The sequence below is a fragment of the Paramacrobiotus metropolitanus genome, unplaced genomic scaffold, assembly GCF_019649055.1.
Source record: "Paramacrobiotus metropolitanus isolate TYO unplaced genomic scaffold, Prichtersi_v1.0 Parri_scaffold0000102, whole genome shotgun sequence".
Lineage (NCBI taxonomy): Eukaryota > Metazoa > Tardigrada > Eutardigrada > Parachela > Macrobiotidae > Paramacrobiotus > Paramacrobiotus metropolitanus.
In genome coordinates, this window is record NW_026570322.1 from 291,274 (window position 1) to 306,827 (window position 15,554).

General features: G+C 41.5%; 1 protein-coding gene across 2 annotated transcripts; it reads left to right on the forward strand.

Moving 5' to 3' along the window:
* The first annotated feature begins 5,443 nt into the window (after positions 1–5,443).
* Positions 5,444–15,466, forward strand: LOC129597231 (uncharacterized). 2 transcript variants are annotated; one of them, XM_055494702.1, is made up of 8 exons: positions 5,444–5,731; positions 5,812–5,898; positions 5,963–6,025; positions 6,565–6,732; positions 7,018–7,164; positions 7,614–7,661; positions 7,724–7,955; positions 14,989–15,466. In XM_055494702.1, exons 1-8 carry the CDS (start codon positions 5,618–5,620, stop codon positions 15,054–15,056), a joined length of 927 nt encoding a protein of 308 aa, XP_055350677.1. In that variant the 5' UTR covers positions 5,444–5,617; the 3' UTR covers positions 15,057–15,466. The 2 variants fall into 2 exon arrangements, with proteins under 2 accessions (XP_055350677.1, XP_055350676.1); XM_055494701.1 differs by having other exon boundaries at positions 7,724–7,930.
* The last annotated feature ends 88 nt before the right edge of the window (positions 15,467–15,554 follow it).

Consider the following 15,554-nt stretch of genomic DNA (forward strand, 5'->3'; position numbering starts at 1 on the left):
GTCAGGCGACGGATTAGCAACTGCGCCCGCACCCTTTTTGCGACAAACATTGTCATCAACATGGACAATTGACCGCAACAAAATATACGATAAATCAAATATGCCTGTTTATATACATATGCAAACACATAAGTAAGCAATTAAACAAAATATATATAACATATTTCGTATATTTCGTTTTTGCGTATATTTCATTAACAATTTTATAGTTGCTGACTTGCTGTATACAGAGTAGTGTATACCGTAATTTCACTTCTTTATAAAAATAAGAATTCAATTGCAAACAAAAAATTACAAAACAATGCAAACAATATAATAATAACAAAAATTGAAGTAGGATTATAACAGAAAGACTTAAAGAACACGTTACTTAAAGCGTAAGAAAATTACAAGAAGAACAACGGAACTTGAAGAAAATTTATTCTATGGTAAATATATTATTATATATATAATAAATTCAAAATAATTTTTGGATAAACCTCGCAAAATTAATCGATTGGAAAATATGGAAAGTGGATGTACGTTAGTGCCGACAAAGGCGTAAAGCACAAATGATGTGGCTGATAATCCTGTCAGCGGTGAGTAATCAGCGAACAATGTGTAACATCTGTCCGGCAAATGCACATCCCGGTCCACATATATTGTCCGCCCCTCATTTTCCCCAGTTTTCCGGCACCTTTCGCGGCAAGTTTTACGCCGGGCGTATTATCGGCTTTTACGCCGGTTTGACGTTGCTTTCTAATCCGCTTTCGTCCGCAGATAACGCCAGTGATGAGTTTTAATGAAGTGTCTTTTAACTGCGGTGTCCATTACCGCAGATTCATAAATGCCGGATGGATGGGATTAGTCATTTGGCGGTCTGCGCGTCGGCCGTGTCAATGACGCAGAGTGAAAGTGATCTCCTATTGTCCTATGCTCATCTCTATACAGCGGCATCATCGTTCCTCAAGTGGCTGTCCCCGGCGCCGGGCGGCGGATAATCTCCCGGCAGCAGGGAAGATATCATCCGTGTATACGCGGACAATGTCTGTGTATGCGCATACACTTAACGCGCACCGTGTCCCAACGACACTGATCCCCATTGCCGCGGACAATGGATGAATGCCATCAAGGTAAATAGCTTTTATGGGCTGGAGTGGTCGAGACAGAATGCGGATTAGTTAACGGAGATGTTTGGATTTATTTACCGGCTTTTGTCTGTACAGATCATACTTTAGCGAAAGGTTTACGTGGTTAATTGGCAGGGCTTGAGACGTACAATACGCTCTTTTGTACCCTTTACATACGTAATACAGAAGAGTGATGATAAATAGGAAGTTGCCTGTTAAGTTCTGCACTTACATATGTTCTGTATATGATTGCATCGCGAGGCATGGCATCCCAAAATACAGCATTCTGTTAGTCAAATTATAATCGCGTAATTCTACTTAAGTAAACAGATACGGCATATTTTCATATATGTATAGCAGTATTTTGTAAATAATAATAAGTACATATGACAGGTTCAGGTATCCAGTTTTCTCCAGTTAATTTAACTTATGTTCATGTCACAATTATATAATTCCAGTTAATTTAACTTATGCTCATGTCACAATTATATAATTCGAGACTCTGAGACAGTAGTATTCCATCCTGGAAAGAAATCCGGACAAAAAATTTGCTGGCTTTCATACTAGCAATACAAAGAGATGCAACGAAAAACTGAATCAAATGCGAAGGTATTTGTAAGCAGCCTTTTGGGTTGCATGCAAGTTCTATATCTATAATTATAAGAGTATACAATTGCACTTTGCACAAACATCTGTACATATGCAGAAGTACAGAGTATGTGAAATGCTGCGGTAACTGGAATTGAATAATCTACTCGAACAACTTATTAACTATCAGCAAGCGTTATACGCAACAAATGTTATCATTACGATAGTAATAATTTGCAAATTTTGCATGAAAAATTACTCTCTTCTACGAGATCAACACATAGCAGTCTATTTCCGGTTCGTTATGATATAGATGAGAAATGTAGTGTAACGGCTGTTCTCAGTTCTTATTCTTCCAGGCTCCTTCGCGACAAAATTTTGATGTTGAAATGCTTGAATGTAGTTGTTACCGTTTAAATGATTTCTTCTCTATTTTTTTTGGGTGTGATAGTTTTATATACAGTACGTTACTTGACAACAAAATACAGGGGTGCCGCGCCAAGTTCGGGCAGTTGTATATAAAATAAATTATAAAATAGTTGTATGATCGTTTTGCTTTTATCTTCTAACATTGTTAATGTAATTTTTTATTACGAATCCAAAACTGTCAAAACCGGTACGTTCTGGATTGCCAGTAGCGAGCCAAGCGGTAATTTAGAGGATGGGGTGGTGGTCGGAGTTTGCCCGCTTATAACTGCCCCCCCCCCCCTAAACAATTACCGACAAACTTTATTCCGTAGGTGTTTTTGCAAACTATTACGAGACCTAAAAGGTGTCAGTTACAAGTTTGCAAAAAAATCGGGTTCCACCCATGTCCCCGCTAGCCACGAAATGAGGTGTCTTTCCTATAGACTGGTATGCTATAACTCACCTTAGGAAAAATAGGGTTGCCTAGCGCACGTATTGTGGTAACCTCGAACTGAGATTTTCCGTGGATGACCCATGAATAACATCATACAACTCTGACGTTTTGACTGGAATCTATTGCGCAAGCGGGGAGATGGTTGTGCCAAATAAGGTGAACAAAAAACTGACAAAGCTGGAGATAAAAAAACCTGTAGTCGCTGTTTGAACTACTAGGAACGGAATATCCCGGGCTTGTTGTGAAGATAAAAAAAACTTAAGTTGACGCTTAGTGTTTCAGGATCGAAAGAGATTTTTCCAAAAACATTCACATAGGGCACCCTGCGACTGTACGGCGAGCAAACAAAGGAGGTCACCCTCCAATTTTCGGGGGTCTACAGTCAGACTGCAAAGGTCACCAACGCCTGACTGAAATCGGCTGTGGCATAAACTAGTTTGCAAAAGGACTAAATGGCAAACAGCTTAGAGTTATTGTTTTTAGACTAGGACATCAACAGAATTTTTAAACCAATTTTAAATTGGGCAGGGGTTAACAAGTCCGATGGGTCAAACCACTTTTTTCAGCTAGTCTGTCCTAGTTTTTCTTCCACAGTTATCCCAGGCACATTCCCAGAATAGAAGTCTCAAGTGCAAAAGATGTTGGACACTCACAGGGATCTTGTAAATGTTTGTTATTTTGTGGCGAGTGATTTTTGGGAAATTTTAAGAAAACTGCCCGTACTTGGCGTGGCACCCCTGTACATTGTTAAAATTATTAAAATTAATATTGCTGAGCGCATTGCACAGAGATCAATTATCAAGTACACTCAAGCCTGAGTGCTAAGAAGGTAGAAAACGCAGATAAATATATTGAATTAATTTTCAGTAGACACGCTCGCCATGGCGGGTTAAACAGTACTGTCTGCCGATCATTAGTTTCGGCGGGTATCCCAGCGAAGCTCGAGCCCCGCGGCACATATCCCACACGTCCGATCGTCGCCCGGACGGGTGCACGACGTTCGCCTGGAAACGTGGCATGTGTTTAGCCTGGGATGTCACTTGCGTCGACACTGTCGCCCCATCGCACATCAAGTCCACTTCGGCAGCCGCTGGATCCGCCGCTGCCCATGCCAGTTGACAGGAAGACCAGTTTGTACGGCAGATACATTTTCGCGCCCTTAGCCTTCGAAACACTCGGGTCATGGGGAAAGTCGGCATCCGCTCTTAGTGAAGGAAATCGGCAAGCGACTGCAGCAGCACTGGTGAACGTCGATTACATGAATTTCTACGCCAGCGTCTGTCTATCGAAATTCAACGGGGAAATGCGGTGGCCGTTTTTGGAATTATGGAAGAAACGGACAACTTAAGAGAAATTTTCCTGTTATAATTAATCTTGTTTTATTAACAAAATTTGCACTGGGACTGGCTTGTGCTAATAAAGATCATTTTCAGTTATTATTTATGGTGAGACAGTAGTGTACAGATACACGTGTGCTCATTTGGCTGTTGCCTATAACGGGCCTACGCACCGGTATCAACTTTTTATACAGAAAGTGCTGTTTGTGCAAAGAATTTTCGCAGTTGATGCTACTATTCTTAACTGTGTAAAACTGCCTTTAAAAACTTTTTGGAACTCGCTGAACCCAACTATCACCTGTAATTTTTTTCCTTATGTATGGGAAAAATTATGTAAATCTTGTTAATTAAAAACAAAATGCTACTGATTTTGTTCTTTCTTAACAAATTAAAAATTCCGATTAACAATACACTGAAAGGTCTTTTAAAAATTTAAATTTAATAAAAGTTTGGTATATTAAAAAAAATTAACCATTTATATTTGGCTTAGTTTGGCAGTTATTAAGTAAGGGAAATGCTACGGCCGTGTTAAGCACGTTACCTTTTAATTCCGGGGAGGATAGAGATTTTGGTTGTTTTTTCAATGTTTAAATTTTGACTGTAAAGTAGAGTACCCGCACTCACACCTTGTATCTATATTAATTTGATGGCTGTTGCCTAATAAAGATTAACTTTTATAATATTACTTAATAAAATCAGAATTTCCACCATTTCGCTCAACTATTTTTAAGGATTTTAACATGTCAGCATATTTTATTGTCAAGTTACGTACCTACAGATATATAACATTACATATATCGAACCCTAAAAATAAAAAAAAAACGAAGGAGAAAACGTTTAACCGGTAACATCCAATTTCACGCATTTGGCCAGCACGATTTTAGCGCGTTCACACTGCACAGGAGAACAAACATTGGGGGAAATGGGAACAGTCGCTACAGTCTACATTTTCAATCCAGTCCATAGCGAAGGAAGTGGACTGACTGTTTGTTCCAAAAGTGTTAATTTTGTAAGAAAGAAAAGAAAGCTGCTGCCCGCAGGCCGCAAGATAGCGTATATAGAATGCGTCGCGTCCATAGGGCGGGCAGCTCTTTCGCCCACGAATACCAGGGCTACCGCTAGCGACGGCAACAGCAATTCTCCACATGGCACCGACTTCGGACTTCCGTCACTTACGAGAACTGGCTGAACGTACGCCACTTACTGTATGCCAGGAGGCGCTTTTGAAAAGCAGTTTGTGGAATTACCAAAACAGCTGCGTTGGGCTGAGGTTTGTGTTTTTCGATTTGTAAATTCATTCAGTGGTACCATGGCAAACCGCCTGCAGAAAAAAAATTCTTAAATCGCAAATCAAACGTTTATCAAAACTTTTGCTTATAGACTTTAGTTTTCAAACTTAACTTTTTTTCAGCATGGGTCTATGGCAAACCGCCTCGTAGACCTCCAGCTGAACAAAACCAAATGTTTATCATTTGCTTTTCAAAAGCGCCTCCTGGCATACAGTAAGTGGCGTACGCTGAACTGCATTAAAAAGCGGAGCAGCACAGACAACACCAAAACTGGATTTTATCATTTTCTTAAATCTGTTCATCCTTTTGACTTCCGATGATTACCGTATTTGTATTGTATAAGCTCATAGTTTATATTTTTTTTGTAAGAATCCACGACGCTCTCGCGGATCTGCATGGGTATGCAAGTGCTCGAGTGCCCGATATGCAACCATGAGCAACGTGAACGAGCCAGCAGCTGCCTCGAGCAGCGAGTGCAGCGACCCTCCAATCTTCCCACAACAACGTCGTCCTGTCATTCGCTGTCATCCCGTCCGAGCCGTCAAGGTACGGCCGATTTTCCTCAGGTTTTGGCATGTTTTGTAACTGCTTTCGTGCAGATCATGCAGTTTGTATGTCATCTGCAGTATGAATGTCGTCAGCGCGACGAGAAACTCCTTCAAGAACTGACGAGCCAACTGGATGCTGGGCTGCTCTACCTGGATCCTTACTTGGTAAACATCCATGCAATCCCTCATAAAATGTACGAACACTGGAGGACTATGTTGGATTTTGCAGAAATTACGTCTGGGATCGCATAATTCATATGTGGATGCTGTGCTGCGAACCATTTTGTGCTCGGTACGTCAGTATAAATGCCCAGGTAAATTTGCCAAAAAAAATAAAAAAATCGTTATAAATGGTGGAAATGTTAATTTTTTAATTTTATAAATTTTCGAATTTTTAATTTACTCAAAATTTATTTAAACTCGATTTTTTCAGTTCTCTTTTAATTTGAATTTGTTTATTTATGTTTCCAACTTATTCGCGTGACGTCTGTCATCTTATTTCGATTTTTTCATTTTAATGCTTTCAAAATTTAATTGTTTTTATCATTTTGAAGGTGGAATTTTTGATTTATTAATACCTTAAATGGTCGATTTTTGAATTTAGTGAAAATTTGTTTAAAATTAAATTTTTTCAGTTCAGGTGTTCTTGGAATCTTTGATTTGTGTTTTTGACTTATTCACGTCTATCATTTTATTTCTATTTATTTATTTTAATGCTTTTAAAACTAATTGTTTTTTATGTTTTTACTTTGAAATATTCTGTATTTTGGATGTGTTTAGTTACTCCGGTAAATTACATATTTATGTGGTAAAATTATTTTGTGATTGCAGATTCCGTTGGTGCAGTCCGATACGACCGTTGCACTGCAGCAACAGCGCTTGTATTTACTGGATAAAAATGGGAAACGATTATCAATGCTCCGGAAAGTCCTTTATTTGATTTTGGCCGTTTACCTGCCCGCCCTCCGCGGCTGGATACGGAGATTCTGGCCCACCGTGGTTAGTTGCGTTACAGAACGAAAATAATATTGGAAAAAAATTAGCCCTATTGTTTTCTTTACGTTCCTTAAATAACCCTGTTGTTACCCTTTGATTGCGTTCGTGTATTCAGCGAAAACGAATTACGAAAATTGGCCAGAATAATTTACTTGTTATACAAGAACATCTGCGCAGGCTTTTCGCTAATTTCTGATGTTGCGCGATTGTTAAACACAGCACCGCTTTGGAAAGATTTAAAAGTTGAAATTAAGCGAGCTGGCATCGTGATTTTGTGGATATTTTCAGTGGCAGCTGTGCTGTACTCCACTAGTGCAGACCTTGGTTTCCGGTGCCAGTTTGCTGAATTTCCTGGGTTTTATGGCTACCGGTGCGTATCCGACATTGGCTGATCGCATTGCCGGTGTTAGCATTCTCCAGCCTGTTTCGAAACATGTAAGAAGAAACTTAAAAGAAGCCTGATGTTTTTTTGTGATGATAATAATTATTTTTAACTGCGATCACACACGCTGTGATATTGGACTTGAGGGACTATATCGTAGATCAGTGGCAGCGAAACTGATTGATTATGTTACGCATCACCACTGAATACTATTTATATCGTAAAAGAAATAAACAAACACTGTACCTTTTTCGAATTATACATAGTTGGGTTTTTCTGGGTAAAACTTTATAATTTCTTGTTTTTTGCTTTGAAAATCCCAGATGTTGAAATGATGCATCACATTTATTTAAATTGCGGCTATCATTAAAAATTTTCGAAGATTATCATTATTCATACATTATGAATATTTTATTTATTAACCTTGTTAATAAATCTTCATTAGCCTACCCCTGAATGATCCCGTAGCCTAACGCTCTTTCGTTGTTTTTCTCCGCTACAGAGTTCCTGTCTGCCAACTCCGCGGCACATTCGATGGGAACTTTACGGGGTACGCGTACTTTAGTAGTGATAAAAATTTGTCTTGAACGGGAAGAATGGGTGTTATTACAGGTCGCCTTCATTTCCGCTTTACGTGTCCTGCGCTGGCGTCAATTATTGCTCATCCTGCGCTGCGTACTGCGCTCCTGTCTGCCGCCGACCTGGGCCCGGCGGATGGGGCCGGAAGTCCCCGCCGGAAACTGCCCGGTGTGCCGATTGTCCGTGAATTATCCCTGTCGGATGCAGTGCGGCCATTCCGTCTGCTATTACTGCATGGAGGTCAGTTGCCCACAGCAGATTTATGGTAAATCTACTCGGTAAATTATTGTGCTACTGAGACGATGTTCCAGTTAGTTTTCCATCTTTGAAAACATGATCAGTGAATAATGAAAAGTATCAACTGACTTACAGAGTAAATTTTCTTCTATTTATTTTTTCTGTCTCACTAATTACATCAAGTTCGTCTGTGCTTTACGTCTGTGCTTTATTATTAACAACACAATTATTATTTATTTATTCTTTTATTATTATTTATTTATTCATTTATTATTATTGACAACGTCTGTGCTTTATTATTAAAAATGTACGTGATTAAAAGATACGAAATATGAATATTTTGACATTATTGGTACACTTTTGATTTCATTTTATTTTTCTGTTGGCGATGCTCGCTTGTGGACATATTGCACACATTATTTATCCAATGAGATTTTATTGGCAATCTTTTGTTCGTAATTACACTTGGTGCGTGGTTCTGTAACTTGCATGGTTCAACGTACAGATAGTGCATTGGCTATCGAGTACCAATCCTCAAAGCTACGCAGCCGCTAAAATTGTGTAGCTTACCAGTTGTTTAGAGTTGATAATTTTGGAAAATTATTGCAACTTTTTCTGTTTGCAGTTCTTATATTTATAGTGATTATTAATTTTTGTTTTCGACTTTTCATTAGGCTTGTCTATATGCTATTGACGGAGAGACGAGTACGATAGGGATAATACCGTAATATCAATCCTACCGACCTGACTCAACGACAGAGAATGAGCTGATAATTTCAATGTGGCATAACTAAGCAATACGAATACGCTACGATCTACGCGAAGCGAGAATACGACACTGCATTCCGACGATATATTTTAATTAGAAAACTCCGGCACTGCCAAACTCAGAATATGAGAACGAACTGATGCCAAAAATACTGTAACTCTCGGACTTATATAGGCGCGGAGCGCATCCGGTTAGAAAAGCCAAAAGTATAAACTCAAACAAAAGAGAAAGTGCTGGAAAGTACAAAAATAGTACGAGTACTGATGGAAAACGTACTGTACTAAGCCGCTACGTACACCATATTCCGCTACGTACACCCGCTACTTACACCCGCTACTTACACCATATTCCGTCACCCCCGCAAACGGCTTTTGGGGAACCCAACACAAAAAGAACAGAAAAGAAAAGCAAAAACAGGAATGAAAAACTAAACGAGTTCTCACGCTCTCGACTGGGCAAGGCGGGCAAAATCCATCCTCCGTCCAAGAATGAGTGACTGATCCTCCTCCACGGGTGACTGAGTGAAATGGAAAGTGAGGAGAGGATCCTGACGGGGTTGAAGTGAGAGTTGGCAGGAAAATGAGTTGGCAAACACGGCAGTCGGAGTAAATAAACAGGAAAATCGTCGGAAAATAAATCGGAATTTCAGTGGCAAATGAATATCCAATTAAATTAAGGGTAAATCGCCGATGAAAAATCACAGAAAAAACATCCGCGATAAACAGGAGAATAAAAATAAAACGCCACTTTTCGCACTGAGGAATGTTGTCAGCAAATTGTACGAAAATCACAAGGGAAAATGTGAGCAAAATCCCATAACGGAGATCAACAGGAAATCAGTAATCAGAATGGAGATTCGCAATAAATCAGCACAGTAATCAGTAGGGATTTTCAGCGAGCTCCAAAGCTAAACAGTCCTGAGCGTGTCTGTTCGGTACCTGTCGACTGCGGAGCGTTCTTACTGGCATTCAAAGCCATCTGCTGACGAAGCTGCTGTTGTCGTTCGCGTTCCTTCTCCGCATCACTCTGAACAGCTGAGCCACCTTGCTGGCCATTAGGGACGGTAGAAGAACTGGTAGGATTCTGAGGAGGAACTGAATTATTTCCTCCACCAGCAGTCATATCGACGTCGCCATCACGAACAACATTGCCAGCACTACCACTCTGTCCATTTTGCAAATCTGCAGCAAGATCTCGGCCAGCTCGACGCCAATTATCGTTTACAGCAGGAGCATTTTCTGTAGCATTAGCTCCACCACGTCCACGAGATTCACCACCGCGATTTCGTCCACCAAAGCGTCCGCGACGACGACCGTATCCGCTTCGCTGCGTCTTCGACATAACATGCCGCGGTATACTTGGAATAAGCCGATTTCGTCTCTTTCAAAATCAGTAGTCGTTTTCAACGGGTTGTTATGTAAGTAATACCAGTGCTTGGTATCCTTACTTTTGCACTGTTCGGCTTGCCAGAATGCCTCATCTGCAAACTCTTCAGCAGTGACCACACGCTCATGGTTTTCCGGTTGCCCCTGCGGGCGTGTCCACGCTTTCGCCGGGTACTTAGTAGTTAACTGTTCAGCTAACTTAGAGTTACCGAACGTCACTGACTGACCATTAGGTAGTGTACCTTCATCAACATCTGCATTACCCCCGCAAACTTGAGTACTCGTACTTTGTTGCGGCTGCTCGCACCCCCGCAAACTTGACGTTGCGCCGGGCACAGTTTGCGGTTTCTTTAAAATCTTAATATTTCCTTTGACCGCTTTCGCAAATGACTTCTGTGGCGAAACTTCATTCCGTTTTGTACTACTAGTCTCTAGTACTTCCGCTTTTTTCACTGCCATTGTCGGCCGCTCTTTATTTAGCCACTTATTCAAGTGTTGATACGTGACGCTACTTCCGTCGAATGCTTTACAGTATTCGAGAGCACGCCCCGTATCAAACCATGCAGGTATCGTGGGACATGGACGTGCACCGGGATTCAATACCGGTTTAAAACTGTGTTGCTGCACACAATCCAACATTTTCAAATGTAATCTCGGGTGGTATTTGGGAAAACCGGGTCCTGTACGAGTAGGCCTGAATGCCATCGTACTGAAATCAAACGTTACCGGCTTACCGGTCCAAAAGTCTGTACCCAGTAATACGAAATCAACTTTTGTATTAGGATCGATCAGTACTGCATGTTCATAACCGATACCAAACAATTCGATACGAACAATACCGCATAATGGATCAATATCAGTAATATCATTTGCTGCGGTATTTAATGTTACATCCGACACATGTGCTGGGCATTTTAAAATGCTTATATTCAACTTTTCTGCTATGTGCATAGGCATAATGGAGATGCTTGCTCCAGTATCCACCAACGTTTTCACTTCATCATTGTCATTCATAGACAATAATACGTAAACAGCTTGTGCGTCCAGAGTCGGTAACGCGACATCAAACCCTTTCTCCACAGCATCTGGATACTGTGAGAGTTGCTGTATTCGCTCTACGGAAAGCGCATTCACTTGCACATCTTTGCCAAGTTTGCACACTTCCATTGCTCGTGCTTCCGCTCTTCTGCTGTTGTGCCGGGCTAACACGTCCGCGGGCGGTTCACGTGTCGCCTCCTTAAATTTGCCTTTAAAAGTGCAAAACTTTGCTGGGTGCAGCTCATGGCACTTAAAGCAAATCAGTTGACCGGCATCATTTTTCCATTTATTTAGGTCGATTTCGACATTACCAATCATAAACGGCCGTCGGCCGCTATTATGAGTATTCAGTTTTTTCACTTTCCTCTTTGCCGTACATGCTTCCAGACTGTTCGTACGAGTTATGGCGATAATTACCATATCCACCTCCGCCACCTCGGCCACGATTATTATTACCGCGGTATCCACCGCGTCCACGGTTGCCATTATTACCGTAATTATTATTGTTATATTGATTTTTGGTGTTATTGTACTCCACTTGTTGCGACTTCAGACTGTAAAACGTCTTCAACTGAGTACACACTTTTTCAACTGTTTTTGGTTTTGACTCTGTCAACTTTTCGAACCAACGCCATCGATGCGGTTTTAATCCTTGAACTAGGATTGACACACGCTCTTCTTCACTTGTACCTAACGTGTTAAACCAGTTTAGGTATCCATCCACGTAGGAATTTACTGTATGCGCGTCGGTGAATACGCGGGCGTACATTGCCTGACGTATTTCGGCGGGATCACTCTCTGACGAGAAGTGACTAAGGAGTACTTCCTTCCAGTACTTCCAGTCTTTGTCTGGATTTCTTTTCTTATGGTCTGCATACCACAGATACGCATCATCCTTCAGTGAGTTTGACAAACCTTTATCGATTAATTGTTTGTCATCCCAACCGTTTAAATCTTGACAGCGTTCACAGTCAAGAATAAACTTTTCGACTTTCCCACTTTCTTGTGTGCCCTTGTAAGTCTGCGGGTAATGGGTCTTTTCTTTTGTACCCTTACCATTTTTCTCAAATTTCTCCATTAACGCTATACTGCGCTCAATCAACTCGTCGGTACGAGTATTTACACGCGGTTGTTCGTTATCTTCGTACTGTGCATCTTCCCACTGCGCGTCTTCTGCTCTGCGCATATCGTCTTCGTACCCGTAATCATTATCGCGTACTGGTACATAATCACGACTTCGGTGGGTTTCGTTGAACTCCACCCGACGGCCGGAATATGCCTGTGACTCCTGACCAACAGTAGTCTTCGGTGCTGCATCAAATGCTGCTTCCCGTTCAAAAGTACTGGTATGTACCCGGGATTCAGTTTGACCACTGACAGTTCTACCTTTGGTCTTCAGACTGTCTTCCCACTGCTGCAGCCTGGCCTCCCACTCGGCCAGCTGTTTCTTGCGCACTTTGGCTTTATCGAACTCGTCTTCGATGCATATCCATTGACCTTGCAGGTCTTCACGCTCTTTCTTCAGTTCCACATCAACGCGTGATTCTTCAGCTTTTAATTTTACACGCAGATCATCCCTTTCTTTCTGCGCACTGAAAAGGTCACGCTGCAGTTTGCCACTATTAACCATTGAATCGTGACACTGCTTTTCCAAGTTTTTGTTTGTATTACGTACTCGATCAACTTCGTCTTTATGTTTATCATTCAGAGTACGTAAATCAAAAATGTCGGTATTCAACTTTTTCACATTTTCTTTGCACTCATCATCGTGCTTTTTGACTTTTTCTTTCAAATCATTAATTTCTTCGCTACATTTTTTCACGTTCTCTTTCAAGGCATCGTTGTCATCACTTAATGTATGACACCACGTGTTAGCCTTTACAAACTTCATGTGCAACTCTTCGGTTGTGTTAAGACCGGCTCTAGCGATCTCTTTCATTTCGTTAAAATCTTTTTCATTTTCAATTCTGCCTTCCCATGCCAGTACAGTATTATCAAACTGTTCTTGATCAAGAGCAAACTGCCTCACTGCAGCATGTAACGGATGGATCACGTCCATCGTTTTATTGTTTTCGTCGCTCTGACTCGGAGCCACTGTTCTACGCTGAAAGAACGGCTCTGCTGACAGCGGTTCAACCCCACCAGCTGGCACTTCGTCATCAATAATACTCATATTCAAATCTTTTTCGGTACTGGCTGCGGTTGTGTTGTCCACTTCCTGCTCCTTATTATGTTGTGAAAATACAAAAGGACCCACAACCTTTTCCGTACTTTCACCAGCATTTTCATATGCATCTGCAGCTGCACTTTGAACAGCTTGCACTTGCGCAGTAAACTTCTGCATAGCAGCTTTATACGCTTCAACTGTAAACAGTTTCGTAATATTTTGCGGCAGCTCTCTGTGCTCCAGCCACACTCGCCAACCTGTCGGTGGCTTTCCCATTTTGGCTTCGTCGTTATCATACATAACGAAATCTTTGCCACATATCCCTGATTTAGGGACTGCTACATTCAGTTCATTCAGGAATGCTTCGATTTTAACGCCAATTGGGACGATAAACTTATCCGGTATCAGCTCTGCTGCACCTTGCTTTACTGCTTGTCGCGTAAACTTCGGTTGCACTACCGGCTGTGACGCCGTGCTTTTCGAATTTTCCATTCTTACGGTTTTTAACTTTCACTTCACGTCTTTGTCCAGCGCTCGTTGCACTGACTTCTTTTGTTTAAATCCGAGAAACTTCTTTTGTTTCACCCGGATACTTCAGCTACGCCCTTTGTTCTCAGTGTTCGTTGCACTGACTTCTTTTGTACAGCTCAAGCACTGCTTTAGCTGTCTACGCTACGCTCAAGATTCTGTGTGCACACTTGTATGCTTCGGCACTGCTCTCAGCATACGTACTTCAGCTTAAGAAATACTGCTTTCGACTCTGTCTACTCGCAGTTTCGTTGCGCAACTTCTGCTTCAGAATTTCCAGGAACACGTCTGTGCACTGGCTAAGAATAATTCGGGAACATCAATCTCTGGCCAGGAGAATTGAGTCCCTACTTTAGTTAGAATTTACCCAGTTTTGTGCTCAGGATCGATTTACAGGTTAACCCTGCATCGATCAGCTGGCAGGACAAACTGCACAGCGTCCAGACAGAGCAAAGCTCCCGGACAATTAGGTTTTCGTCGTGGGTCGCAGGCACAGGCAGAATTGGCTCACCACCAACCCACCTGTCGCCAGTACCCGGACTACTTTAGTAAGGCGTCCAGTCGGCAGCGATCTGCCCGGACATCCGTCCAGTCAGTACCGAAGTACCCGGACTGAGCACCTGGGAATGTACAATTCACACACTTCACATATTACTTAGCTTAGCCTTAGGAAAGGTTCGAACTGACGGTGGGCGCCATGACGGAGAGACGAGTACGATAGGGATAATACCGTAATATCAATCCTACCGACCTGACTCAACGACAGAGAATGAGCTGATAATTTCAATGTGGCATAACTAAGCAATACGAATACGCTACGATCTACGCGAAGCGAGAATACGACACTGCATTCCGACGATATATTTTAATTAGAAAACTCCGGCACTGCCAAACTCAGAATATGAGAACGAACTGATGCCAAAAATACTGTAACTCTCGGACTTATATAGGCGCGGAGCGCATCCGGTTAGAAAAGCCAAAAGTATAAACTCAAACAAAAGAGAAAGTGCTGGAAAGTACAAAAATAGTACGAGTACTGATGGAAAACGTACTGTACTAAGCCGCTACGTACACCATATTCCGTCACTATAAAATAAGCATATACTTACGTGTACATATGAATAAGCCTATACATATATTTCTCAGCATGCCTTTCATGGCTGGGCCCTTTTAGACCTCCTGCCGTTTACCGAAGATGTTCTGGTCTTTTTGCCCGTGTTGTGTCAAGTTTACACGTTTTAAATCCGAACACCACGATGGAGCGTCCAAGGATCTGATGACGGGCTAAAATAACTGTTACCGGTTTTTGCCGGTTAATTATCAATGCATTACCGCTTTACTGTATTTCCTAAAGCTTCATGCTGTGAATTCTGTGATAGCGTGACTCCAAAGATTGGGTCGGGTGTTGACTGTTGTTTGTTATATTCCACGGATATTCATTTTGCTTTGTCATTTCGGTAATTGTCGAGACGTGAGACACAGACTTTGGTAAAAATTGTGAAAATTGACATTTTGCTGTATCAGTTGAGTGAAGTGACGCACCTCACAAATTTGTTGTTTGCTTTGAGTTGTCAGATACCTACCGGCTACCGTTACAGTCTAAAAAACTACAACTATCGTAGATTAGTGGTTGGGTAAAGAGAACGAGGAATTTCCGAAATACCGACGAAGACCGTATGCTGTTGACTAGAGCATGTCACATTAATTATGATTGCACTTTTCGAGAATTTGCAACTGTAA

Coding starts and splice junctions, on each gene's coding strand:
- LOC129597231 (XM_055494701.1), top strand. CDS start 5,618: ATGAGCAACGTGAACGAGCCAGCAGCTGCCTCGAGCAGCGAGTGCAGC. Junction 5,732..5,811: donor ATCCCGTCCGAGCCGTCAAG/GTACGGCCGATT, acceptor TGTCATCTGCAG/TATGAATGTCGTCAGCGCGA. Junction 7,662..7,723: donor TTCGATGGGAACTTTACGGG/GTACGCGTACTT, acceptor GTGTTATTACAG/GTCGCCTTCATTTCCGCTTT.